Source organism: Pieris rapae, chromosome 20, assembly GCF_905147795.1.
Source record: "Pieris rapae chromosome 20, ilPieRapa1.1, whole genome shotgun sequence".
Lineage (NCBI taxonomy): Eukaryota > Metazoa > Arthropoda > Insecta > Lepidoptera > Pieridae > Pieris > Pieris rapae.
Window position 1 is genome coordinate 4,576,682 of NC_059528.1, and position 27,017 is coordinate 4,603,698.

The 27,017-nt window shown below is 33.7% G+C and overlaps 1 protein-coding gene across 1 annotated transcript; it reads left to right on the top strand.

Moving 5' to 3' along the window:
* The first annotated feature begins 21,911 nt into the window (after positions 1–21,911).
* Positions 21,912–22,747, top strand: LOC110993658. The gene has a single exon (XM_022260004.2). The coding sequence runs from the start codon at positions 21,947–21,949 to the stop codon at positions 22,400–22,402; it is 456 nt and encodes a 151-aa protein (XP_022115696.2). The 5' UTR covers positions 21,912–21,946; the 3' UTR covers positions 22,403–22,747.
* The last annotated feature ends 4,270 nt before the right edge of the window (positions 22,748–27,017 follow it).

Below are 27,017 nucleotides of genomic sequence, written 5' to 3' on the forward strand. Positions count from 1 at the left end.
TTATAGGAGTACCTAAGTAGAAGATAAACCTAAACTGGTTATTTCGTGTAAAGGAACAGTAAGCATTATTTCAGCTTAAGATTTCGCTGCGCACTTAGAAAGGATTTGCGAAATTCCAACAAAATTATTATAATTACCTCCTTGAGGTTGTTCTATAATGCCAAATGCCAAATAATAATTTAAAATACCTAACTGGGGCAAAATAAAACGTTATAATTGTGGTTACAGTTTTTAATCACATTTAAAATTACAGTTTTAGCCTCTTAGTTACGAGTTATTTAGAAATTCGGATAATAAATCATTCTCGTATCTGAAAATTAGATGCTGACGAAAGAAATTGATGCTTTCTCTGCAGGGCTTCTCGCAGTTTCAGTTCGCTCTCTGTCTATAACGTATATGGTACATGAATAACCATTTTGAACTGTCTGTGGTTATTCTGGTTTATTTGGATAAACACCTTGAAAAACTGCATTCGCAGCTACGGACGATCGTTGTTTGAATAGAAAATATCCTTTATTTGTCTTATGGCATCCTTATTGAGTTTTAAGTCGACTAAGCAGAACTTTACATCTTCCTGTTTCTGGGGTGCTATAACGGTTTTGAATTGCGCAAACCATACACTTGGCATTTGGCTTCAAAACTCGGGAATTTTCGTCGAAACACTGACAGTTTTGCCGCTACCGGTGCCGGCGTCACCGCAGCTGTTATCGCAAGACATGGTTCAGTGACTCTAATCCTCTTGATAGTTAAATCGGTAGAATCCGCTTATGGAAAGCCGATAAAACCGCGCTATCACCAAACCTGCTTCAGATCAATCTTGAATTTAGTCTTCAGTTGGGGTCACCAGTTGTGGGTTACGTACATAACAAATATGTGAAGGGGATATGTATAAACAACCATCTAAGGCTATGGACTGATTTGTTAAATTCATTTTCAATATAATGTAAATTTTTACAGGGCATTGTCTTAACCTACATATATAATGCAATGTAAGAACGATTCCGCCATGTATATAGGTATCTACAGAAACCTACCTACACCTGCATAACCTGGATAAACCTAGTTTTTTTATATGCATGTGTCTTCACTAAGACATTATGGAATATAACAATCTTACCTAACTTAAGACTAATAAGTATTTTAAGTCTAACTCATTTACTAAAAAGGATTTTTATCATAAGGAAGTGTCCAATAACACTACTTACAGTCTCTATTAAAAGAAAGACACTCTGATTTTGTGTTCTTATTTACCACTTACTGTTAGCACTAAATATTAACATACAACAACACTAATTCACTAGTTTCTAGATAAAGTAAAAAAATAAAACAAAACATACTGAAATTGCTTTTTTATTTAATTAATATGTTATACATGTCGCGTGACATCCGGTAAAGTAATAACGAATCTGCTTTTATACTAATCTAAAAATATAATAAAAAGTTATCTATTATTCCTCTTCATATATTCATTTTTTATTGTTATACATTTTGTAGCAGCTCTACGAATGTAATCCGTAGCAGTCCTACATCTTGGTAAATTAGTCAATATCCTGTACAACGTTATTCAGGTATATATATCTGTGTTAATCGGAATTTACTATCTAATACCGACACGACAATTAGTACCTACAATTGAATAACTTGGTGTAATTTGTTTTAATACATTTTGGAACTTGTTGAATTATCAGAAACATTTAGAAAGATGAATATAAAATGTGGCAATTCTGATATATAATTAAAATTTAACAATTTTAATTTAATACAATTACGTTTAATTTACTTGTATAATAATATTTATCTTACTATTATTTATACTTGTTAGCTGAAAGAAATCGCTTATAAACGAATGCTTTTAGATTATTACCAAATTTTATATTTATTTTTTTCTTGTCTGAAGAAATTAACAAATCTGTGCAATCACCTCTGCTAGTGACCTTTTCTATCGACCAAACACTTGATTGTCTTCAACTATTTAGTTAGCATGTGTAACTTTGTTTAAAATATAGGTCTATTGCTACTACACAGAATCTACCATTTGAACGTAGTCGGTATCAACTAAAACCCACATTTGTCATCATGTTAACTACGCCAAATAACACTTATTTAATACACATTACTATTTAACTAGCTAAATATTCATGTATTTGGTACCTTCAATAAGATATCTGAAAATGCCAATAGATAAATCGAAATACAATAAGAATCTTTATAAAGAATGTGTTAAAATGAATCCTATCAAAGAGCGGATTAGAATTAAAGGGCACAAATCATTTTAAACTTGAGGTTCTTGATCGACTAGGTCACGGCCCTATGCAGACTCGATTATTGAAAGACAAAATACATACTTGTCAAAAGGCATAATCAGAAAGAATATTTACTTAAGGGAATAATTAATAATTACTTTATTTGAGCAGTTTTGGCCAAATACTAAAGGAACTTGAGTATGCGACTCTCACTGAGTTCGAAGATTCGATTCCCGGCAGTAACCATAGGACTTTCTGCCAATGTGATAAACTAACACTCGTTCGGGCGGAGAAGATAAACGTGCATGCACCTGCAATTCACAAATCCAAAAATCGGCATGTGTCAGAAAGAGTAACCTTGTCTATGAAATGAAAATAATCAATGAAACAGGTGTAATCTGATAACAACAGTCATATTATACACAGGGCTGCGTCACTACATTATCATTAATTAATTCATGCAAGAATTGGGTACTTTAATGTTTAAAGAATTTTATTTCTCATTACAGAATAATATATATCTTATTTACATTTACATACATATATTATATACGAGCGAGATACATGTCGCCATGAGCCGTTTTAATTTTAGTCAACTGTGTTCATTTTAACATGCATCTTTACTGCGTTTATGAATTTTTCAAACAATTCCAATATTACGAATTTGAGATGGTAATTGATTAAATAATTGCACAGCCTCATACCTAATAGTACCATTTCTTCAAATAATTTGTACGCGGCTTCGGCAAATGAGCAAACTCGCTCGACGAGTATTGCGTGTATTTGTGTATTTGATTTTTTTAAATGATAAGCAACTATGGAGAGAGTTATTTATTAGTTTAAATTGCTTAACTTATTGCTTGACTAGTAAATGATTAATAAAGTAATTTAAATCCTTAAAACTAACACAACTAAAACTCAAGCCTATAGTATAAAAGCTGAAATAAAACTAATCTCCAATTCTCTAAGGTGGTCCGTATATCTAGGGCTTAGCTTAAATTCCTGGACTACATGTACACGATACAATATCAACGCTTCAAATAAATAAGAACATCGTCCAGGGTGACCATTTGTTTAGGTTTCATTAGATTTTGAATTGCGATAATATGAGACATGTGATTCATATGATAATATGAAGTTGCAAAAACACTGAGTCTAACTTTTACACTCTCTTTGCTCCGCAATGCATCTCTGACGCAACACCGTTATAAAAGGAAGCGGAAAACAGACATCGACAGCTTTGACCGGAAACCTCATATCGGATCAGTCAAATCCTGATTAGTAATAAGACTCTGAATAATATATATTCTGATTTTTCTTTTTTTTTTTTTTGATAGAATATAGATCAAAGTATAGATATAGCAGTGTTGGCCTAGTGACTTCAGCGTACGACTCTTATACCTGAGGTCGCATACAATTGTCATATTCATTTACATAATGTCATATAATAAGAACAGCTTAGAAGTAACTAACTATATGTTTGCATAAATCACAAATACAATTAATTGAAAAAAAAAAAATAAGAACATTAACATAATGTCCTTATAGTAAGTTAAGTAATTTATAATTGTCATCAAATTTATAGTCTAAATACTCGCCCACGATATAGAGGTAGCTTGCCTTTAAAAATATAATCACCTTTGTGAATCAATTTAAACCAAATTAAATCATCAATTTCTCAGTTAAACTAAATGTATAATATTTTATTTAATATTGATAATATCCACATACCTATAAAAGCACAGACATAGAGAATGTTGTGCGGTGTACGTGGTTACGACATTTACAAATCAAGTAGCTACGAAACACTGGATGATTTCTATACATAGGTGCGTAGGTAAAAACTATTAAGACCTTCAAATAAATGCTCTAAAGAACTACTACTGAAAGGTTCTTGAAGGAGGCAACCATTATGAAACTCGAAGCCACAACTGAAAAATGATCCCGTGTACTCACTTTGACCATTAAAAAGAAGAAGAGAAGTTACTTGGGCCATGTGCTTCGAAAAAACGGAACCGACTTCTTCTAGTCATCACGATGGGCAAGGTCGGGGGGAAAAGACTCGCTGGCAGAAGGAGGAAGTCGTGGCTTCGCAATATTCTCTAAGAATAAACGTGAATTGCCAGCATAGAACAGTAGAAGGCGACGTAGTATTAGGAGTGGAGAGGCACTACAAGAAGGATACTGAAAGGTTATAAAAACTATGGACGGAGTAGGGCGTCAAAGCCTCGTAACATAATTGCAGTGAAGGGTATGCATTTCTCCATTAGAAAAATGTTATAGTATTAAATATAATAAGTAAATAAATGTGTTTAATAAATTCAAAGAGACAAAACGTATATATAGACAAACTTTTTTTTTATTACAAAAGAGGCCGGTTATCAACATCACCTGATGTTAAAACCACCGCCAATAGACACACTTTGCCAGAAGACTCGTAAGCGTTGCCAGCCTATTAAGAACTTAATACTATGCACAAAACCATCAACTATATTTTATTGCGCTACCGTATCCATAAAGTAAAGTGCCTTGTAGTGGAATTGAAATCGATAGTATGCCTAGAATGTTAGAAATGAAAGCTGGTTGTACGGCGAATTAACAATGGCCTATTCGATTGTATGAGCTACCGCAGCAGACACTGATAACTATTTCGATATTATACGCACAATAATCTTTGACATGACTTCGTGTACTTTAATGACCTTTTGTTATGTTAGATTGAAACATGATGTAATGGTTACAGCTCCTTACAAACGTGTAAAAGAAAAAAACTTGCCAGAAAGAAAGAAAAGTGGCAGAGAGTTTATTGCCAGTTCTTCTCGTCTCTTCTACGCCCTTTATATGAGTACAAGCAGTAAATGTAAAATTAGAAGCATTAATTGTATATTTATTTTTTGACGTTCAGAAGTGTACATTATGCTATCTACATGAATAAATGATTATTGAATTTGAATTTGAAGTCATCGCTTTAAGTTGTATACCACATCGCTTACATATACGTATATAGCGTATAATCCAGAGCTTCCTGGAATCGAGTCGACTTTCGCGTACGACTTTCATCCCAAAACTCGACCTCTAGCTATCTATGCTTCGACACGATCGGTACCGACTTCTTCGAGTCATCATGAAGGGCAAGGTTGAGGGGAAAATACGCAGAAGCGTAGAAGAAGAAGAAGCTGGCTGAAGGAGGAAATCGTGGCTCCGCAACATCAGAGAATAGACGGAAGTGGCCAGCGTAGAATAGCTTATGTGCTTAGATAGAATTAGAAGAAGTATGACGAGCTGACCGCCAAGAAGTGAAATAGCACAACAAGAAAAAGAATCTCCGTGCATTTAAATCCTACGAAGGAATTAATCGTGAGGTCACCTACTTGCCTATAATTAAAACATATGATCACGCCACTGGTGTATAGTACCAATATTTTATTTTATTTTTATTTTTTACATTTTGCTACAGAAACAGAAAATAATACATACAGACATTACACACTAAGCAACATTGGAAAACCTGAAATCCAATTACATACGTACACAGCATTTCAGTGGCATCCTCAGCGCTGGTTTACTAAATATCAACCATTACACACAGCAGGCATACGTCACACACACATTAAACTTAATGACAAAAAAATAATTAAAATAAAAAATTTATGATTGAATAAGATTTGATTTGACTGAATGGGGGAGAAAGGGCATGTGTTTAATAAAATATTTATCCGAAAATTTATTTATTTATTTCAGATATACACACATTATCTTCACAGTCTATGCCAATACGACAATGCGGAGAAACATTTAACAAAATACATAAAAATTAAACACACAATATCATACAAATATGTCGACAGTATCGTAGACAGCATTTAGTAGGCGCAACGTCCTGGATAACGGGTATCTGTGCAACAGCCAGTCTGTTCTTGTTCTTGCCTTTGGAATCGCAAATAACCTAGGCCTTCGCTGTCGCACTTATCCCATAGGTATTTTATGTAATTGTTTTGTTATATCTCGTAGGAGTTTTGTATTAACAATTATAAACATGAAATTTGTAATTTAAAAATCGTTTAAAGAATCAATTAAACCGGTTCGTTCTGGAAGCGCTTAAATCTCTTTATCGTCACAAACGAAATAAAAAGGGCATAATTTTTAATTGAACTCTCGAGTATTCCCTCGACACCCAATTAAGATCGCTGTGCCGATACCGACGTCAAATTTAAATAAACTTTTTCTATTACAAGTGAAATGTAACTGTTTGATCGGATAAAAGTAAGAATTTGTTTAGTTTTCTTTCTAGAAACATCTACTAACCTTTTTTTAAGCAGGAGGCAAATGGGCAGAACAACATAAGATGTTAAGTGATACCGCCGCCCATGCACTGCCAGAAGGCTTGCAAGCGCGTTATCAGTCTTATAAGAATTGGTACGCTTTTCTTCTTCGTCTTTGGCCTATGGCCAGTAGTTTTATACGAGTTCTTAACTTCCGAGTTAAAGTTAGATATCCTAACGGATTTAGGATTCTAATGATAAAGATCAGTCCAGTTGTTTTGGAGCCTTCTCTGCAAACAAATAAACAAATCTTCACCTATTAGCGTAGAAAAGTAAAACGATACTCCATTTTATAGTTACTTTATTAACATACTTTTCATACGGACTAGATAGACACAGGACAACCCAGCCATTGACCTGCGCGTAAAGGACCAATTCCTCATCTGAGTAAGAAGGATTTTTACGGAATACAAAACAGGGTCCAATTGTTATCTTACATTCAAGATTACAATTTTCTTACATCAGTGTTTACATAGTTTTATATTTTATTAAAAATCAAACAACTAAACTAAATGCCTAAAAATCTCTTCTCAATACTATATTAAAAATAAATTAATAACTTTCGTTCTAGACTAAATTAAGTACATACAACTTTCGGGACCTCGTCAGTAGTTATAGTAATCGTAGCAAATTATAATAATAGCTTGAAGGAATTGGATTCGGCCTGTGTGTTGATACCGCCGGGGACATGCGCTTGGTATCATCACCATCAAAATATGAAAGGCTATCTGGAATAGAACTGCTTATTCTTCTTCTAGTGCCTCTCCATTACTGGAGGTTGGCCGTCAGTTTCCTGAAGTGCGTCTCGTCCTGCGCCAGATGTAGCAACTCTCTCATTTGCAATACCCACTCCGTAACGTTGCGAAGTCATGGAACTAAACTTTGTCAATGTTAGACTTTTGCCTAATTGACAATATTAAATAATATGTAACCCACTGTAAAAGCAAAGACTTCGGAAAAAAATAAGAAAATAAACCAGTAGCGCCCAATATCTGAAGCTTACCAAACAACTCATGACTTTTAATAACGTCGGAGAGCGGCTCGAAAAATAGTTTTGAAATTTCATATTAAAATCTAGCACTTTTACAGAAGACGTTATTGGTTATCTACTTCAGTGGGTTTGAATTATTCCCCTCTTGTATTTAACTAAAGAGAAGCAAGGGCAAATCACTTATCTAGCATAAAAATTCAGAAACACCTGGATTTCATTATCGGGAGAATTCGTGATACGATATTTACTTATACACTATACGATTATACTTTGAATATTTTTTATATCTGTTATAATAACTAGCACAGATGCATATAGCCTGTCTGATTTAGCTCTATGTTAGCATAGGTAGCAATAACGAAAGCTTAGGTGTGTAATGAATTTATGATAAAAACCAAATGTATAGATAGGTTACAATTAGTTCACATGAAACTAAAATATTTTGTTTGTGTACTTATTTGAATTTATAAAACCTTCCCATGATTATATACCGTGCGTCAGGAGATCGCACGTAGTCGGACGGCCGAATGTAATGAATTTATGATAACTTATTATTATTTTACAATTTTATTATGCTTAAAATTATTATTTATAATTTAGAGTATAGATTATTTGATGATTGTATTTGTTAAATATGTTTTACTCGATGTAAGTAAGTCGATTGACTCGATACCAACATTCACGAACAAAATGACGAGTCGTCTTGAGACGATCAAAAAGAAGCGGGGGGCATTCGGACCGATCCGCTTGACCAAGACGGACGTTAAATTGTAAGCTGTGTGGTTGTTTAAGGATAAGAAGTGTTGGAAATATACTTAGTTATTGTTGTAACAAAGCAGGCGTTTATTATTATACACCGAGAATCGAATAGAGAGAATTCATCGCATTTCAGAAGCGGGACAAGACCCAATCTAAGGTGCGTACAAGTGTTTTATACGACTATTAAGGTTATTTCTATAAATGATTAGAAATCGAACGCCCCACGTGCGCTTTGGCTACTAGAGATTATGTACGTCAATCGAGCCATGTGTGCTAATTAGTTATAGGTTATGCGTACCTACAATAGGAAGCCAAGTGTGCTTAGTAGTTAGAGGTTATGTGTGCCTACAATAGGAAGCCAAGTGTGCTTCAGATACTAGAGGCTATGTATGCCTACCGAGCCATGTGTGCTTAGTCGTTAGAGGTTATGTGTGCCTACAATAGGAAGCCAAGTGTGCTTCAGATACTAGAGGCTATGTATGCCTACCGAGCCATGTGTGCTTAGTCGTTAGAGGTTATGTGTGCCTACAATAGGAAGCCAAGTGTGCTTCAGCTGCTAGAGGCTATGTATGCCTACCGAGCCATGTGTGCTTAGTCGTTAGAGGTTATGTGTGCCTACAATAGGAAGCCAAGTGTGCTTCAGATACTAGAGGCTATGTATGCCTACCGAGCCATGTGTGCTTAGTCGTTAGAGGTTATGTGTGCCTACAATAGGAAGCCAAGTGTGCTTCAGCTACTAGAGGCTATGTATGCCTACCGAGCCATGTGTGCTTAGTCGTTAGAGGTTATGTGTGCCTACAATAGGAAGCCAAGTGTGCTTTAGATACTCGAGGCTATGTATGCCTCCTGATCTGTGAGCGTGTAGTAAGTTAGAGTAGAGGTCATGTGTACCTAGAAGAAGCAAAACTAAAAAAAATAAGAAGCTAAGTATGCCTCTAAAATGTATCCCTTAGAGCGTGTCAACGTTAACGAAATCATTATTGTATTTTGTTTTCAGTCAAGGATTAATTTCAAATAAATGAAGTTTATTTCTTTAAATACTTAATTTTGAAATGTTTAAAAAAAAAACATATATCTTTATAGTTTTAGTACGTCTAGACAATGAATTGATATACTAACATAATAAAATGATATTCTATTTTTGAGGTATGGATACTGATGAGTCCCGAAGGCTCGCCTTCTCGTAATGATGAATTTCAGAGAAAGCATTCACGGTCTTCCTCCAAGGCAGCAGCTAAGTCTAAGAGAGGCAAAAAGCGATCAAAGAAGAAACGCAAAGAGTCTTCCAGCTCCTCCTCCTCCAACAGTGAGTCACCCCGTAGTTCACGGTGTGCAAGTAAGAGACGATCCAAGGAAAAAGGTAGTTGGTCTACTGAACAGGTACTGGATATATTTAATACCCTTCAAGGGCATAAGTGCAAGACAAGTAATTTAAATAATAATCTTCTCAATAATGTAATACCAGAATTGATCCGTCAAGTAAAACTCAGAATATCGACTGTTGGGTTAGGAAAGTAAATGAATGTGCTTTAATCTATAAATGGGACGAGAAGCAGACCATACATTTTGCTCTGTAGAAACTGTCTGGCTTGGCAAAGAAGTGGTTCGAAGCCCTTCCTAGCGTTGTTTTCAATTGGTCAGAGTGGCAGGACAAACTTACAAGAGCTTTCCCAAATGAGCAAAATTATGGTCGGCTTCTCGAAGAAATGTTATCTCGCAGTACTCGTAGTAACGAAAGTTTACGTGAGTACTTCTACGATAAGTTAACGTTGTTGAACAGATGTGAAATAAGAGGCAAAAAGGCCGTCGATTGTATTATCCACGGAATACTAGATGCATCTATTAGACTTGTGGCGAACCGGAAGACTTGTTGAATTTTCTAAGCTCCCAACGTCCTATGTTAGAAAATAAAACATTCAATAGGAAACGTAGCGATAATACGATAGTTCGAACGGGTAACACTGCATCATCCTCAGGCGAAAGTTTGTTAACTTGTTTCAATTGCCGCTCAAAGGGACACCCTTAACTTCGATGCCCTAAACCTCTTACGAAATGTGTAAAATGCCATCGGGTAGGCCACAACAGCGATAATTGTAAACTAGAGCCGTTGATCTTGCGAAATGAACCTAAACCAACGGAAAACCAGGATAGAAATTTTTTTAACTATATCTACCCTCAATAACAACAGCGACAAATTTTACAAAATGGTTAAGGTAAACGATAAGTCTTTAACTGCATTTATTGATTTCGGCAGTGAATGTAGTTTAATCAGGGAATCTGATGCTCAAAGTCTGAATTTAACTAAAAACTCAACGGAGTTGCCAGTAATCAAAGGGTTCGGGAACTCTAAAGTATTTCCAGTATATAGGACCAACGTCGATTTGAAATTAGATGAAGTTGAGGTTAATGTAGAGTATTTAAGAATAGTCGTCAGTTAACTTTTTACCAGAGCCCTGATATCGATACCATACCAGAGCCGGTAAAATGTTTGAAGTTAAATCTTGATAACGATACCGACATTTCATTATCACGGTTAGTTGAAGCTACCGCATCCGACGCTGACTTCTGTGGAGATATTATATTGAAGGTTATTGTAATGGTGAGCCTAGGAAAGAGCATTATTTGCACCAGGGAATTTATAGGGTTGTTGATGGAAAGTGCTATTTGCCCGTGACAAATTTATCTGGTCAAAATCTCACATTATCCAAGAAATGCCCTATTGCTAAAGGAACTTGTTTTGTTGAAAAAGATAGTACCTATGTAAATAAAGTAACCAAAAATAATTCGGAATATGAGCCTTTACTAATATCTGACATAAATGTTGGTCCCCAAGTTAACAAAGAGGCATTAGTTAGACTTCATTCGCTTTTACTCAATTATCGAGATTGCTTTGCATTTAATTTAGGAGAAATAGGTTGTATCAGCTCAACTAAAATGAAAATAGACTTATTGGATGACAAACCTGTAGTTTACCGACCGTATAGATTATCCTTTTCGGAAAGAGGTCAGGTGCCGGTGGCGGAAGAGAGTCGTCCATTGACTGCGTTCGTGACGCCAGATGGTCATTATGAATTTAAAAGGATGCCGTTTGGTCTCGCGAATGCTCCAGCTGTATTTCAGAGATCAATGAATACAATGCTGGGTAATAATCGTGATGAGTTAGCGTTGGCTTATTTGGATGACATTCTTGTGCCATCGGTTACCCTGGAGGAGGGATTTGAGAGGTTAGAGAATGTTTTGAAATTGTTACGGCAAAATGGGCTCACTTTAAAATTATCTAAATGCCGATTCTTCAATAATACCCTGGACTATTTAGGCTATGAGATTTCTGCAGAAGGCATACGTCCTAACGAAAGTAAGATTCTAGCTGTTAAAGAGTTTCCTGTTCCTCAGAACGTACATGAAGTCCGTCAGTTTTTGGGACTAGCAGGATATTTTAGAAAATTTATCAAAAGTTTCGGTGAGATAGCCAGGCCTCTTACCAACTTACTCAAGAAAGGTAATGTTTTTAAATGGACAGATAAAGAATTTCATTCGTTTAATACCTTAAAAGATAAGTTAATTGACCGACCAGTTTTAGCTCTATACAATCCTAATTTTGAAACTGAGTTGCATACGGATGCAAGTTCTCTAGGCGTGGGTGGGATATTGATGCAATGGCAGCTGGAGTCGCGTGCTCTCAAGCCAATTGCTTACTTTAGCCGGCAAACCACCCCGGAAGAGCGTCACTTGCACTCTTATGAACTCGAGACCCTTGCAATTGTTTGTTCGTTAAAGAAATTTAGGGTATATTTGTTGGGGATTGAGTTCAAAATTGTAACAGACTGTAACGCTATTCGAACTACATTAACGAAACGCGATTTAATACCCCGAATAGCTAGGTGGTGGTTTTTAATAAGTGAGTTCAATTTTAGTATAGAATACCGACCAGGCATCCGCATGACTCATGTGGACGCACTGAGCCGTAACACAAAATTAAAACCCGAGGTTATCGATAACTCTGCAGTTACAGTCTACAGTATCGACACTGATAACTGGCTCTTGACTTTACAAATGTCAGATCCTGAGATATCCCGAATATATAAAATTCTTAAGCCTGAGTGTGATGAAGAAGCTAAAGATATTAAGAGAAACTATTTAATTAAGAACAGTAGAGTATATAGGAGAGTTGATGATAGGCTCTGTTTAGTAATTCCTCGCAGTGCTCGATGGCAAATATGTAAATCTAACCACGATGACGCAGGTCATCTAGGAATATGAAAGACTACCGAGAAAATTCAATCTGTTTTCTGGTTTCCTAGGTTACGTAGATTTGTAAAAAAGTATGTTAAGTCTTCTATTAAGTGTGCTTATAATAAGGATAATACGTCTCGACATAAGAATGGTCAGTTGTATCCGATAGAGAAAGTAACAAAAGTGACAAATAAACTATCACACAATCAATCTGAATCCAAATAATAGCCGAATGTAATGATTGTAATAATGATGTAAATGTAATGAATTTATGATAAAAACCAAATGTATAGATAGGTTACAATTAGTTCACATGAAACTAAAATATTTTGTTTGTGTACTTATTTGAATTTATAAAACCTTCCCATGATTATATACCGTGCGTCAGGAGATCGCACGTAGTCGGACGGCCGAATGTAATGAATTTATGATAACTTATTATTATTTTACAATTTTATTATGCTTAAAATTATTATTTATAATTTAGAGTATAGATTATTTGATGATTGTATTTGTTAAATATGTTTTACTCGATGTAAGTAAGTCGATTGACTCGATACCAACATTCACGAACAAAATGACGAGTCGTCTTGAGACGATCAAAAAGAAGCGGGGGGCATTCGGACCGATCCGCTTGACCAAGACGGACGTTAAATTGTAAGCTGTGTGGTTGTTTAAGGATAAGAAGTGTTGGAAATATACTTAGTTATTGTTGTAACAAAGCAGGCGTTTATTATTATACACCGAGAATCGAATAGAGAGAATTCATCGCAGGTGGTAGTATCAAAAATGCACTCGATGTGGTTTTTAATAGCCATCGCATTACAACACGGCCTGTAGAAGGTACAATATGACTGAAAATGGACGATACATCTCATAGCTTGGCTAACAAACTAATTTCAATATTATTAAAGGTATTACCATTTTACAAAACACACCTAATTCATTAGAAAACATCAGTTGAAAATCAAAATAAAAAACCCGTCAATCAAGCTGTGTCATCGTATTAATAAATCACGGTGAAATCAATGTGCATGGTGAAAGCACATCAATCAAGTGACTTTATTCAAAAATCTCGTATCCCTGTTGTGTCACGACGTGTTAACGTGATACTGGGGCTTGACAAAAGTATATTACAACGGCACCGGCTATCTGCAATTGGATTTATTTATTCACGGGACAAGAGTGACTTTAAGTCATTGAATTTAAATTTTTTACCTAGTAAACTGAAACTATTGATAAATTTGGTATTTCTTCAAAATCAGGTGTAATTAATGAAAAAAATAATTAATGACTGATTAAAAGAGAAGAAAATTAAAAGACTGAAATTAAAATACTAACAAAAGCCTTACTTTTAGATTGACTTGAGAAAACTGTATTTACTGTAAGTAATTTAAATTTACACTTAAGGCAAGTTATGATAGTGCCACGAACTAAACCCGATTATACGCATTTTCTTCTAGTAAGAGAATATATTTTATTGTTATCCTTTTACTACGTACCTCTTACTACGTGGGTAGCACTAATATGTTTAGAACTGGTCAGTTAGAATGATTGCTAATGAAAACTTTTTAATTTTCAATTTAAGAACTCTTTGGTAACATAATATAGTATATTGAATTCATTTGTCAGTTGTTTTAGTGAATTGGCGGTAAATCTAAAACTCTTGTTATAGGTGAAAATTAACATAACGCGAGAAAATTTTCTGTCACTGATTTATTATGACTTTCGTTGCGGAAAGTGGACTGTTGAATATTTAACTATGGCAGGTGTCGAGATAACGAATAATAACCTTAATTATCTGAGCGTACGGGAGCGACCAAGTCGAAAAACATCGGTACCGTACCCTTTTCTCGAAACAGGCTATTTTCGCCGCTGGCCAACGAATTTATGGATAAAACTTGGCCAGCGCATGTTAACACAATTAATCGCGTTAGTAATACATAAATATTAAATAGATCATTTGATTAGTGCGATTGTCAATTCAATCTAGCTATGAAAGGCATACAAGATTTATAAAATTTAATTCGTCACGATGCTGTTAGGTTTTTACCTAATGGGAAATAAGCAGAAGATTAAAGTAGGAACTGAATTGCAAGATTTGTTCTTTTTGCAAGTAATGTTATATACGTGGGATAACACTATTCTAGCTAAGGAATTTGCTGTCTCCTTTATCTGACTGGGTAAACTATTTGATGAATTGAGACAGATATATGCGTTAAAACGGTATAGTTAAGTAGGTACTTATTTTTAAGAAGGTTGTTTTAACACTCACCTAGATTAAGACTTACCTTTAAAAATTAATTACCAATATCGCTACATTTTAACAAAACTTTATAAAAGTTATCAAGCATATTATTTTCCATATTTATCACAATAACGTGTCTCCGGATGTCCTTAACATATTTGACAGGCTGCAAAAAGTTTTGACGAGGGATTTCGCTTCTTTTTACCCAGTTCTTTGCAAAGTACCCCAATTATAAGGGTGTTTGTATACTTAAATCTATATCATACTTGGGGTAACCGATTAAGTTTTTCACATGCAGTTCGCGTGGAGCCGGTTGTAATGGAAATTAGGGAGACCGGCCTATGTCCATTGTCCAGTAGTGGATGTCAGTAGGCTGAAATAAGCTTTGTAGATTAAATTAAACTACATGCATTGCTTTTGCCATGGTGAATTGCTTGGAATCACAGTTGTTTTTAAGCTTGCCAATTACTCTGATTTTGTATATACCCTATATATATACATCTTTGGAGAGCAGCGCGCTAACTGGCGCCACGCAGCAGGTGGTTTTAGTGGGTATGTGGCCATCGTATTTACGACCTTTAGCGGGGGGTAAGTGGGCTTACCCAGGTAAAAATGCCATCTACATAGATACACCAGGTCTACAAAATACATTACAATTACTACTCTTATTAAAGGTATGTAATTCGTAATTATATCTATTAAAACGTATTTCAAAGCGTATTTACTTCATGTATTAAGAGTTTTAGCGTAAAAGTATCTTTACGGATAAGTTTTTGTTCGATATAAATGTAAAGGATCACTAAACAGACTATTTCACGCTAGGTAAACATGGTCAGTACGTTATAATGTTATCTTATAGCCCACTAAAGGTCTAACTCATAAATCTTTACGAACAAAAAGGTTGTATATATTTATATATAACCTTTTTGTTCTGGGCCTCTTTTTTCAGTTCTATGATTCTATTTATTAAAATTAAAGTAAATGCCGGCCTGCGTGGTGGCGTCGACATTTTTAAAAGCTAGATATCGATAATTTGATATCGATATCGAGTTAAATGAATACATGAACCTCTGGGAAGAGTGTCAAGGTGAAACCACTAGGCCATCACTGCTCTATCATACATAATAAGCTAAAAAGTTTGGTTGAAGGCACAAATTTCAGAAACTACCCGATTAAATTAACAATTTTTGTGTTAGATAATCCATCTCAATAACGCTGCGACCAAATAATCGCAAGGCACGATTGTAAATAAAAGAAGAATTAAATAATGTTTTGTCACAAATGAGTCGTAAAAGCGAGACGTAAATATAACGTTTCAATTACGAATACTTCACTTTTAAATAACAAAATTGGCATTGTAATTGTATCCTGAAACAATGTATGATGTCTATAGTAGTTATACGTTTTTTGTGTTGTTTACTAACCAATACTAACATAGCAACTAAGATCGATTCGATATTGTTACTAAGTCTAACTAAAACTAAAGATGGATATAACCTGAAATAAATATGTTATTATTATTAAGCTTACAGTAATATCAAAAGAGTCTGCGAGTCTATTGCTGTCGATGAATTCTGATTCAAAACTTCTGTGTATATAATGTTTGTAAATATATTGTCAATTATATCAATTTAAAATTTATAACAGTGCTGTTACGAAAATAATTCCTAACAAAATATTTAAGAATTCCCTATAAAATATAGGGTATTTAAAATCCCCTACGAATTGTTCTCCGAACAAATAGGCACATTAGCGATAAGAAATCCATAATCCTGACAAAACGAGTCTGTTTACGATTGAAATATATGGGAACAACAAGAATCGGTAAAAATTGTTAGTATGTCGCGACAAATCCAATGCCTAATGGAAGGTTTTGCTTTGTGTGGCCACGAAAAAAATTATTGTGTATTCACCAAAAAAATCCACGGAGTTTCAGTTCTTTATTATATCATAATATGTAATAACCTATAATAACATGAAATCATCATTAACACATTTTTCATTGCTTTATATTCTATTGTGACAGTGTTTTTTCTTAATACTGCATTTTAGAAATTACCAACAGCTTTATATCTGATCCCTTAGCTTGTAATAATATAACAACTGTAATAATACACTTTAATGTACCCATAATATACATGTGTACAGGCTTTAAAGTAATAAATAAATGTTAAAACTTGTACAGTAAAATAAAAATCGCAAATGTAGGGGCCTGACGTCCGTCCAACGATTTTAATCATCTCACGTAGGAACCCCGTCCCTTATATTTTTATTGACCGTCTCAGCTTGAGAAAATGGCCTTCGGTGGAAAACAAGGATTTGGAACGTTTTAAAATATGTTTGCTTAAATTGTGCCAGACATTCGTCAATTTAAATTTAATTTATGGTTTTAAAGTAGTATGCGAAAAAAATTTTTGGAAGTAATTATACTAAGATTCATTATGATAACGCTATAAAACTACACATAGTCGTGTCTTTAGGACAAGGCTTTAATCACTGCGATAACTACAAACCCTAGAATGCTCCAACGAAGTTATTCCAGCCGCTAAGGGTACAACTAAAGTGACCATTTATTATTTGACTCAAAGCGGGACCCTGGTTTAATTTATATCAACTACCTAATAAGAGTTCTCAATAAAAGAAAACACTTATTTAAAGGCATAAAAGTTACGAATCACAAAAGGTACCCAGAATGTTTAGATGTTTTTGATATTTATAAGAAAAAAAAATTGTTTTAATATAGGTGGTGAGAATTTGAAATAGGAATGAAACTCTTGGCCCGATATTTTTTTATTCTGCTGCTCAAATTGTTGCGCGATTTTTGAAAATGGGACAATTTTGCGTCCACCAGGGCTTGTAATTGGAAAAAGGGACAGTGGCGTTCAAAATGGGACGTTTGGTCACGATAGGTATAATATTTATTTAATTATTCCAGGAAATTATTCTATTTTAACAGTTGCTACTAATTCGATAGAACTCACACTATACGTTTATTATAATACCCACACCAATTATCCTACATAAAAAACATTAAAAAATTAAACTTATATGCCTAAACCTTATAACTAACAATATAGCAAGCAACTCTTGTGAACTCAGCCAGTGTACAAACAAATAGGTCTACCTCAATAGAAATTTTGTTCACTATTTGTATTGCTCGCGTGAGTTGCGCTTTGCTAACCAAGTTGGAATGTGCGCGCGGTACATCCAAAAGTTTAGACGTAAGCCTCAGAAGTACAAGTAGGAGACTTGGTACCCGTAGACCCAGTCTCTCCATATTGCACCCGAGTGCATAGTCCTGATATAATGGATTTATAATGGCCCGTAATCTTACAAATCCCGTATCTTAAATAAATACACTGATACAGCAAGCTCTCTGCTGAGGCGTAGCTGGTCGTAACCCACCTTACCCAGGACAAACAGGGTCGGGAACATAAGCGGATACAAGGGATACACTCCATAAAGTCTCTTGTAGAGGTAGCGAGTGAATTTATTTTGTACTTGCTCTAACATGAGACTGTGAATATAACTACTGGACTGTAGGAACGAAGGCATTCGGGCTAGTCAGTTATAAAATATTGTCGATGTCCCTACACTTTAAGACAGAAGATCTGTTGTTCACTATTCTTCCTTCACAAAGACATATATATAAATATAAAACTTATACATTTCGCGCGCTAATAATATTACGTTTCATCCGTAAATAAATACCCTAAAACGTCTAAAAATGTTTCAAAATAACTTTAAAATGTATTGGGTTTAATAAGAAATGTTAAACCCGTAGAGATCAACACCAATTACTGTACGAAGTAACGAGAAACATGAGAAATATGTTTCATATTACTGCGAGAAATCTTTACATGAAGATTTCTATATTGGAAAATGTTACCCATTTCATAGACTACTTAAAGTTTTATATCGAATTTCTATGGTTCAATTTAATATGAAAGTTATTTTTTTTATTTGTTTTTATGAGCGAAAATGTATTCCAGTTGAATCTAATAACTTGTCATCAAATATGTCAGTAAAAATCTAAAGATACTTAAATCCCTGTTGACAACAGGCGAGAAGCACTACAGCACACTTTTGTCTTTTACGCATACCTAATAGTCCATCCGGTTTCTCTTTATAATTAGGACCTCTAAAATTCTCTTGAGTGTCAAATGTATTATATTTGAAACATTATATAAGTCCATATTAACACCGCTATTTGTAAACTAACTCATATTGATAATCAGTGATAGAAACATGTTGCACAGTATTTTTTTTATATTTATCACAAGCTGCCCCGCGAATTTTGTTTTTTTTTAAAGAACAGGGGGCAAAAGTGGTGGTGCGCAGGAAAAACTGCCAAATTAAAAAATTGTTTCATACAATAAAATAATAGCTACATAGCGACATATGGAGGATTTTGCTATGCTACATCCTCATACAGACTGATTACTTTTCTGGAATTACAACTGGTTTTTAGACCATTCTGTACCAGAGAAAAGGAATAAATATATTTTTTTTTACTGAAAATGGCCGAGCCGTTCAAGTTCTGCGATTAGCATTTGCGATTCGTTTTATTTTTATTGATACTCCTACTACACTTTTAATTTCATTTCACTCATATTAACTCTAATTAATCTCACAGACATAGTACATATATTTCAATGAACATACCGTTGGGGCCAGTGAACGTCTGAATACACAGATGAACTTCATTTTACTAATTAGTCTATTGCAAATTATATTTATTGACTAAAACCGTTCATTCGCTCAGTGTAGTCAGACAATTTATTCTTCGTAAATTTGGTGTGAATTTATAAAGTATAATATGGTGTTAAAATAAAAATAATATTTAAATATTGGTTTATTGTAAACTTTTAATCTAAGTCCTTATTATAAGGTGTTCTTAAAAAATATTTAAAATCATCAAACAGCTGAAATCAATGTTAACATATATGAGTAAAGACATGTTTAATATTACTTAATGTGTCTAAGACGAGATATGAATTGGTTATATGACTTATGCCCAAACCCAATTACCTATCTTAATCCATTTTTGACCAACTGAGATAGACATCTTAATCCAAAAATGGAACAGTGTGTCAACAAGCAATCTGTCAAGCCATCTGTCGATACAAACAATCCATGGTAGGTGGGATCGGTGTATGTGGATAGCCTTTTGTATGAAAATGACATAACAGTGCCAATGTAATATCTTAAGATTTTAACTTACACCACTTTTTAAAATTATTGAAAAGCTATTTAATATATTTTAAACATAGTTATGTATATTTTAATACTATTAGTACGGCTTTATTTACTTTATTTGGTGTATATTGATTAACAAATATGAGAGTAACCAACGAAGAGCTTGCATTCTATTCGTCGCCAAAAATGGATTGTCCTCGTAGGGTTTGGTTATTGGGATGCAGATAGTATATCAACTGTCACAGTCTGATCTCAGATTGAAAGCAATTAGATGTTGTGAATTAATTATTGGGTTTGGTTAGTTAGCGATTCGTGCTTTGGTAACTAGACTATACGTAGACGTAAGACGTAAGACGTACGTATTGTATTGTATAGGTAAATTGGGTATGGGGTAAATTTTTGTATAGGTGTAATCAAAGGGCGGGCGAGATTATTGACCAGAGATCTAGTATTCGTATTGGGGGTAGCAATATATAAGCTAATACTAATTAAAAATAAATGGCGTGTGTTAATTAATAATTAAATAATAGTATTAGATATTTTTAAATATGCACATTAATGCAATTAAATCATCCTTCAATAATCTAATCACGTTGGCTTTATACAATCGTGTTAGACATACCTTCTAAATGTTTTGCATTATGCAAAAAAAAAATTCTTATCTAAAAAATACAACGATTTAAACGTTAGGCATTTATTCAGATTCTAAAATTCATAGTCATTGCGCTGAGTGTAGGAGTGTAGTATGCACTCTCGACGCTGAATGATATCCAATGAAGTCTTGTCAAGCTCTTCCGGGAAAACGCCAGTTAACATTAAAAAGCCCTTTCTAGTGATTATTAAATATAGTCTTTTATTAACATAGCTTTTACACATTTAAAGAAAACTCTTTTTACCGGATTGAAGCTATGTATGAAAATAGAGGAGTACCGTGAGCAATTTCTGCAGAAACCCTTCATCTATTAGTCGATACCAACTCCGAGGAAATAACTTTATCTACAGCCGTGATACTTTTTTTACATTAAACACCTTTTGTCTTGAATCACCGTGACCATGCACGTTGTAAACGCGAAACGTCGGATAAATTTAAAATTATGTTAAATAATTATTTTAAATTACAATTATAATTGTAAGTTTACAATAATACATAGCTTCAATCCGGTAAAAAAGTGTTTTCTACTATTAAATATTATTTCGATTAATAAAATTAATACACATTACAGAAGTTGTTTGTTTTCCTTAAAGAAACAGTTATATAATTTTAAATGATGATAAGTCTAAAACTTTGTAGAGGTCAGAGGAAGATCGGCATATATGTCGTAAATACACTGATCCCGTATGTCATATACGGGATGTGTATGCAATTAATTACCCATTACCCAAAAAATAACTATAATAAAATGGACAAATTCATATTTTAAACAAAATTAAAATTGACGCCCAAAATACCAGATGTACAAGATGTCAGATGGAACATGCTGTAATGGTTGCAGCTCCTTAAAAACGTTGTGAAAAAAAACTCGGCGATAAAAAACCTAGTTCTTCACTTCCGTTCTACGCCCTTGATTTGAGAATTGGCAAGAAATGTAAAATTTAAATCATTTATTGCATATTTCTTTTTTTGACGTTCATAAGTGTTCATTATGTTACCTATATGAATAAATGATTTTTTATTTGTAATATTTTAACGTTGTGTCGAACACATTATTTCTACGGACTTTTACGTCTAGAAGCGATTTTAAATCAAATATTTAATTTAACAATCAAAAGTTTGTATCTACTTAATTTAATTATTGAATTTAAGTTTGTTAATTTTAAAATAAATAAACATAGCCAGCACAACGGCCTGTATGTCATGATTAAAGTAAACACATTGCAACAGGAAAACACTTTTAAGTTTAAAAGGAACAATTACACAGACTGAACAGTAGTATCATCGCGAACAAGAAACATGTTGGCATACTTATTACTTGGGCTTATTGCGACGGTCAGCGCAGCGCCGCACAAGGAAATAAACAAAGACGATGATGATCAGACTCTGAAAAACTTCATAACAAACAAATTTAACAAAATAGAAGCAGAGAGCCGCGATTTTTGGCAGCAATATGAAAGGGAAATGAAAACTTTTGAGGACAAAATGAATGCACTGTCTCGGCATTTCCCGAATCCGATCTTGGCGGAAGGATTTGATGGTGATAAATATGTTATAAAAGTATCTCTACATGGATTTGAGGAGGATGACATTTTAGTACAAACGAAGAAGACAGCTGTAGTAATTGAAGCTCACCACTCAAATGGTAACTCGAAGAACAACTTCTTCAACGTAAGAACTCTGCCAAGCGAGGTAAAGTCTGGTTTTTGGACGTATGAAGATGACATTTTAACTGTGGAGTGTGAGCTAGAATAGACCTAACCTACTTCTGAATATATAAAATTATTAGATATCATTTTTTCAAGTATAGTTCTTTCGTAGTAAGTATTGCCTAGGATTTTTTTTATTTTACCATAGTTTGTGTGTTAATGTGATTAAATTCAAATTGAGCATATTGTTTCTAAATTTATATACATGAAGTCATTAATTGTTTTGTTCGCGAATATAAGTATAGTATGTAATTTTATTATGTATTATTGAATATGTAATAATAAACATTAAATTATACATTTGAATGCTAGTATAATATGGATGCGTCTTTTACATTCATTCATTAGTATTTTATGCAAATACAGGATCTATTTTATTTTATTAAATAATAATATACCTAGCTGAAAGATATAAAAGAATTATTAAATGAATAATACTTTAAATCTTGTTTTACTAAACATTTATATTTATCTAAAATACCTACATTAAACTAGGTTGGCTGAAACATAATAATTCAAAGTAATACCAAATATTTAATTGGCTTTGTTTGATAATTGGAAAATCTTTAATTACTTTTCCTTTACTTAGGAATGTTTTATTTATCCGTTGTCAATGACTGAATCACTACATATAACATGTTTAGAGGAAGTAAAGTGTGGTTTTCCTGTAACACACAGGATCTTCGAGCTGTAAGTACATTAACTTGTTTGCAAAAAAGCGTTTGATACAGCGATTCAAATTATAATCTTATTGAATTATTCAAGATGATAGATGATAGATGATATCAACATTGTTGACTCTTGAGAATTTGCCTTCTGTTTTTTTCAAATTCAAATTCAAAAAATCATTTATTCATATAGGTAACATAATGCATGACTTTATATTTACTGCCAGTTCTCAAATCAAGGGCGTAGAACGGAAGAGAAGAACTGGCAATAAACTCTCCGCCACTCTTTTGAATCGCCAAGTTTTTTTCACACAATGTTTGTAAGGAGCTGCAACTTTAGTTTTGTTTAACAAAAATATTAATTAATTTTGTGAAGGAAGGATGGTTCCTAGAACCTAAAGGTTCCTCGACTGTACTAGTCTCGACTCAACTCGACTAGTCATATCGCTGATTCGCTATCGGTTCAGGTCGAGAAGTTGTATATATGCTTAGCGGCTGAAATAACGTTAGCGCGTTTCAGGGTATTGCAACATACCAGTTTTGGAAAATATGAACAATGCATATGGAAAATGTAAAACCGCCCTAAGAAACTTATACCTTTAGTTTTTCAACACGAGGCCCCATTTTCAGTTACTAAAAATCCATGACACTAAAAAAAATATTATTCATTTAAACATCATCCGTCGTCAATCTGAACTGGTAACTGTCTTTCATCTTGAGCTTCCTTTATGTATCCTAGGTATTCTAGATTCATTTTCTTTATAATAGAAAGAAACCTATTCATACTAGAAAGAAACAGCCAGGGTTCAAACGTTCAAACCGTGCCTGGAACGGTTCTGCGAAAAAAATCATTCTCTACATAAAGGCGGCAAACAAAACAGAAAGAGCGGGTCTCGCGAGAAATTGCGCCCCGGCTCGCCCATGAATATTGTTAATAAAAATATTACCGATGTAGTCGGGGCGTCATTCCCGACGCGTTAAATAGTAGCAGTGATACATAAAGTCCCTGGACACTATGGCAGGGGAGTAGAGTGAAAAAATTAAAAAAAAAACGTTCAAACTCAAGGTATTGGTTAATTATTACAATAACAGTTTTATGAAACTCTGAAACAGCTCTAACTCAATTAAGTATTTACAAAATCAGTCGATTCTGCTTCAGACTCGTAGTGGGCACGAGTTTCCCTCACTAATTGCTACCTTATTAAAAAACTTATCTACGTGCTTTGAGTGACTAACAACGTGTGGGTACCGTCTTCTATGAATGAGTCATGGCTATTATGGATATTGTTCATGGAGTGTGCTCAGCACGGGTGAGACAGAATACAAAATTCTACACGTAACAAAAAATTTAAAAAAAAACTTTTATATTTTTACTAAATATTCCGGTGTCCCAGGATTTTGTACAGAAATATTTCTCTCTTCACTTAAATATAGCCCAGTCATATTAGGGCTGTCACCTCGGAATGAAAGATAATAAGCTGCAAATTGGTATGAACCTTTGTTTTGTCATTCTAAATGTTGTCTCAAAAGTCACAATCGTTATCGTGTCCGCGTCTCAAGATATTCAAGGTCAAAGGTCACAAAAATCGGTTTTTCGCGAATATCTGGCTTCCTATCGGTTAAATGAGATTTGCATTTATTATAAAAGTTGTAGGCTATAAAATTCCCTACAACTTTTGTTTAAACTTTTTTTTCATACGACCAACCGTTTTGAAGGTAGAGCGCGAAGTGCACATCGTACAGTCATATACGGCCTAATGCAAGGTCAAGCGTGAGTTATGGTTATCAGTACGTTATAAAGTCAATTATTTACAATAATTATAATTATTAAACAATGCCTATTATTTATGTACTAACTATTAATTATTTATATTTAATTAAAGTAAGTAACTTGATTATTTATATATAATTATTCATATTTAACTATTTAAGTATAAAATATTATTAATTGTGGATTATATATTTTAGTTTTATTTTAAGTTAAAATGATAGTAAGAGTATATATTTTACACATATTTTTATTTATTATATATATATATATTAAATACGGCATAATATACATTTATCAAAATGTGAGTTCAAATATCAAAAGTATCTTTGTTGATTTTAATTGTAATGAAATTGGAAATGGAAGCTAATTATCTTCTTCTTCTTCGTCTTCTTCTTCTTCTTGTCGCTCAAAAATGTTCGATTCATTGTCATCATCCTCATTATCTGTCATGTTCATCTCCAAACCTTCCAGAATATCGGGATCATATGTATTTTCTTCATCGGGATACAGTGAAGCGTTGAGGCAAGCTTGTCCGTTGCACTGGCCGCAAGCTAAAGAACATTATAGCCCTGATTTTCTGCATCCACAGCGGGAACCACAACCATTTTTGCAATTGCAAAATATTACGTTTAGTAGTTCGGCTGGTGCTGGAGGTAATAACGTTCGTATGGGCTCCAGGATTTCATTTTCAAGCATCCAGCCCCATTTTTGAGGTTCTAAGTCCTTCCCTAACCACGTTTGAATCTGGTAGTAGACACGTTTTATGTGTTGATGAGCTGCTACACTTGTTGGTGGAAGTGTTGACAGTTGTACAGGTTTATGACTGTACGATGTGCACTTCGCGCTCTACCTTCAAAACGGTTGGTCGTATGAAAAAAAAGTTTAAACAAAAGTTGTAGGGAATTTTATAGCCTACAACTTTTATAATAAATGCAAATCTCATTTAACCGATAGGAAGCCAGATATTCGCGAAAAACCGATTTTTGTGACCTTTGACCTTGAATATCTTGAGACGCGGACACGATAACGATTGTGACTTTTGAGACAACATTTAGAATGACAAAACAAAGGTTCATACCAATTTGCAGCTTATTATCTTTCATTCCGAGGTTGACCCCTTTTCTTAGCTAATATGACTGGGCTAATAAAGCGATTTATCGAAAAAGTGATTATTTAATTATCGATTATGTTTCTGAAATATTATCACGTGATATTCATGCATTGATAAAGAAAGAAACAACGCTTATATAACTCGATAAGGAGCGAACAAATACCTAGCAGCTATCACGATACCCAGATTTTATTCTGTTTCATTGAAATACAGAAGAATTCAGAAGTACTAAAAAATCCCTACCCCTAGATTATGCTAAATTATGCTTCTTTAAATCAGTAATTAACTAATCGAGGATTAAATTTCATAATCTAATTACCTTTCATTAAATATATATAACTAAGCTACCATATTTTACCATACAACATAATGTTATCTAAACGTATTCATTTGTGTCATAAGTTTTATTAATGATGCGAATTCTAAGTTACATTTACGACCTTATCATGGACGTAGAACGGAGAAACGCCAAATTTTTGTTCCATATGTATGATAATAATATACCATCCTCCGTGAATTCCATAAAAAACAAAACAGCATTCGAGAACACCTCAATCGGTGCATTTATAAGGCTGAGTTTGCCTTTTGATGTAGATGAACACCAATAGCTTTTTAAGTATATAGTTTTTTCTAGTGTATCGACTAGAAGCTAAAGTTTTTCTGTATAAAAATAACCATAAATAAAACCATAAAATAAAAATTTTGTTTATTATTGGTATACATACAACCCTCTTAAGTAAAAAAAATACATGTGTAAAAAATAATATATTCCTTAAAATACATTCATATATAATTCAAATACATCTTTATTTTTGATTTTTTTATTAATGTATTAATAAATAAAATGTACACGAAGTGGTCCAACCGGCTTTGATTTTTCCGCTTAGCAATTTATTTTGCAATTCATTTTTGTAGAGATGCCAAATATAGCATCTGCCAAAGTTCAAACTAAGAATTTTAACGAATTGTACCTAGGGTAGGAATATACCTTAAAAATCCTTACCTACCCAACGTACTACTCAAAACACAGGTAACGTAACATTCGTATTACGTTACCTTACCGTAGGTATAATCTATCAAGAGTTTTTAAAAAATTCAATACTTTGACATT

Coding starts and splice junctions, on each gene's coding strand:
- LOC110993658 (XM_022260004.2), top strand. CDS start 21,947: ATGTTGGCATACTTATTACTTGGGCTTATTGCGACGGTCAGCGCAGCG.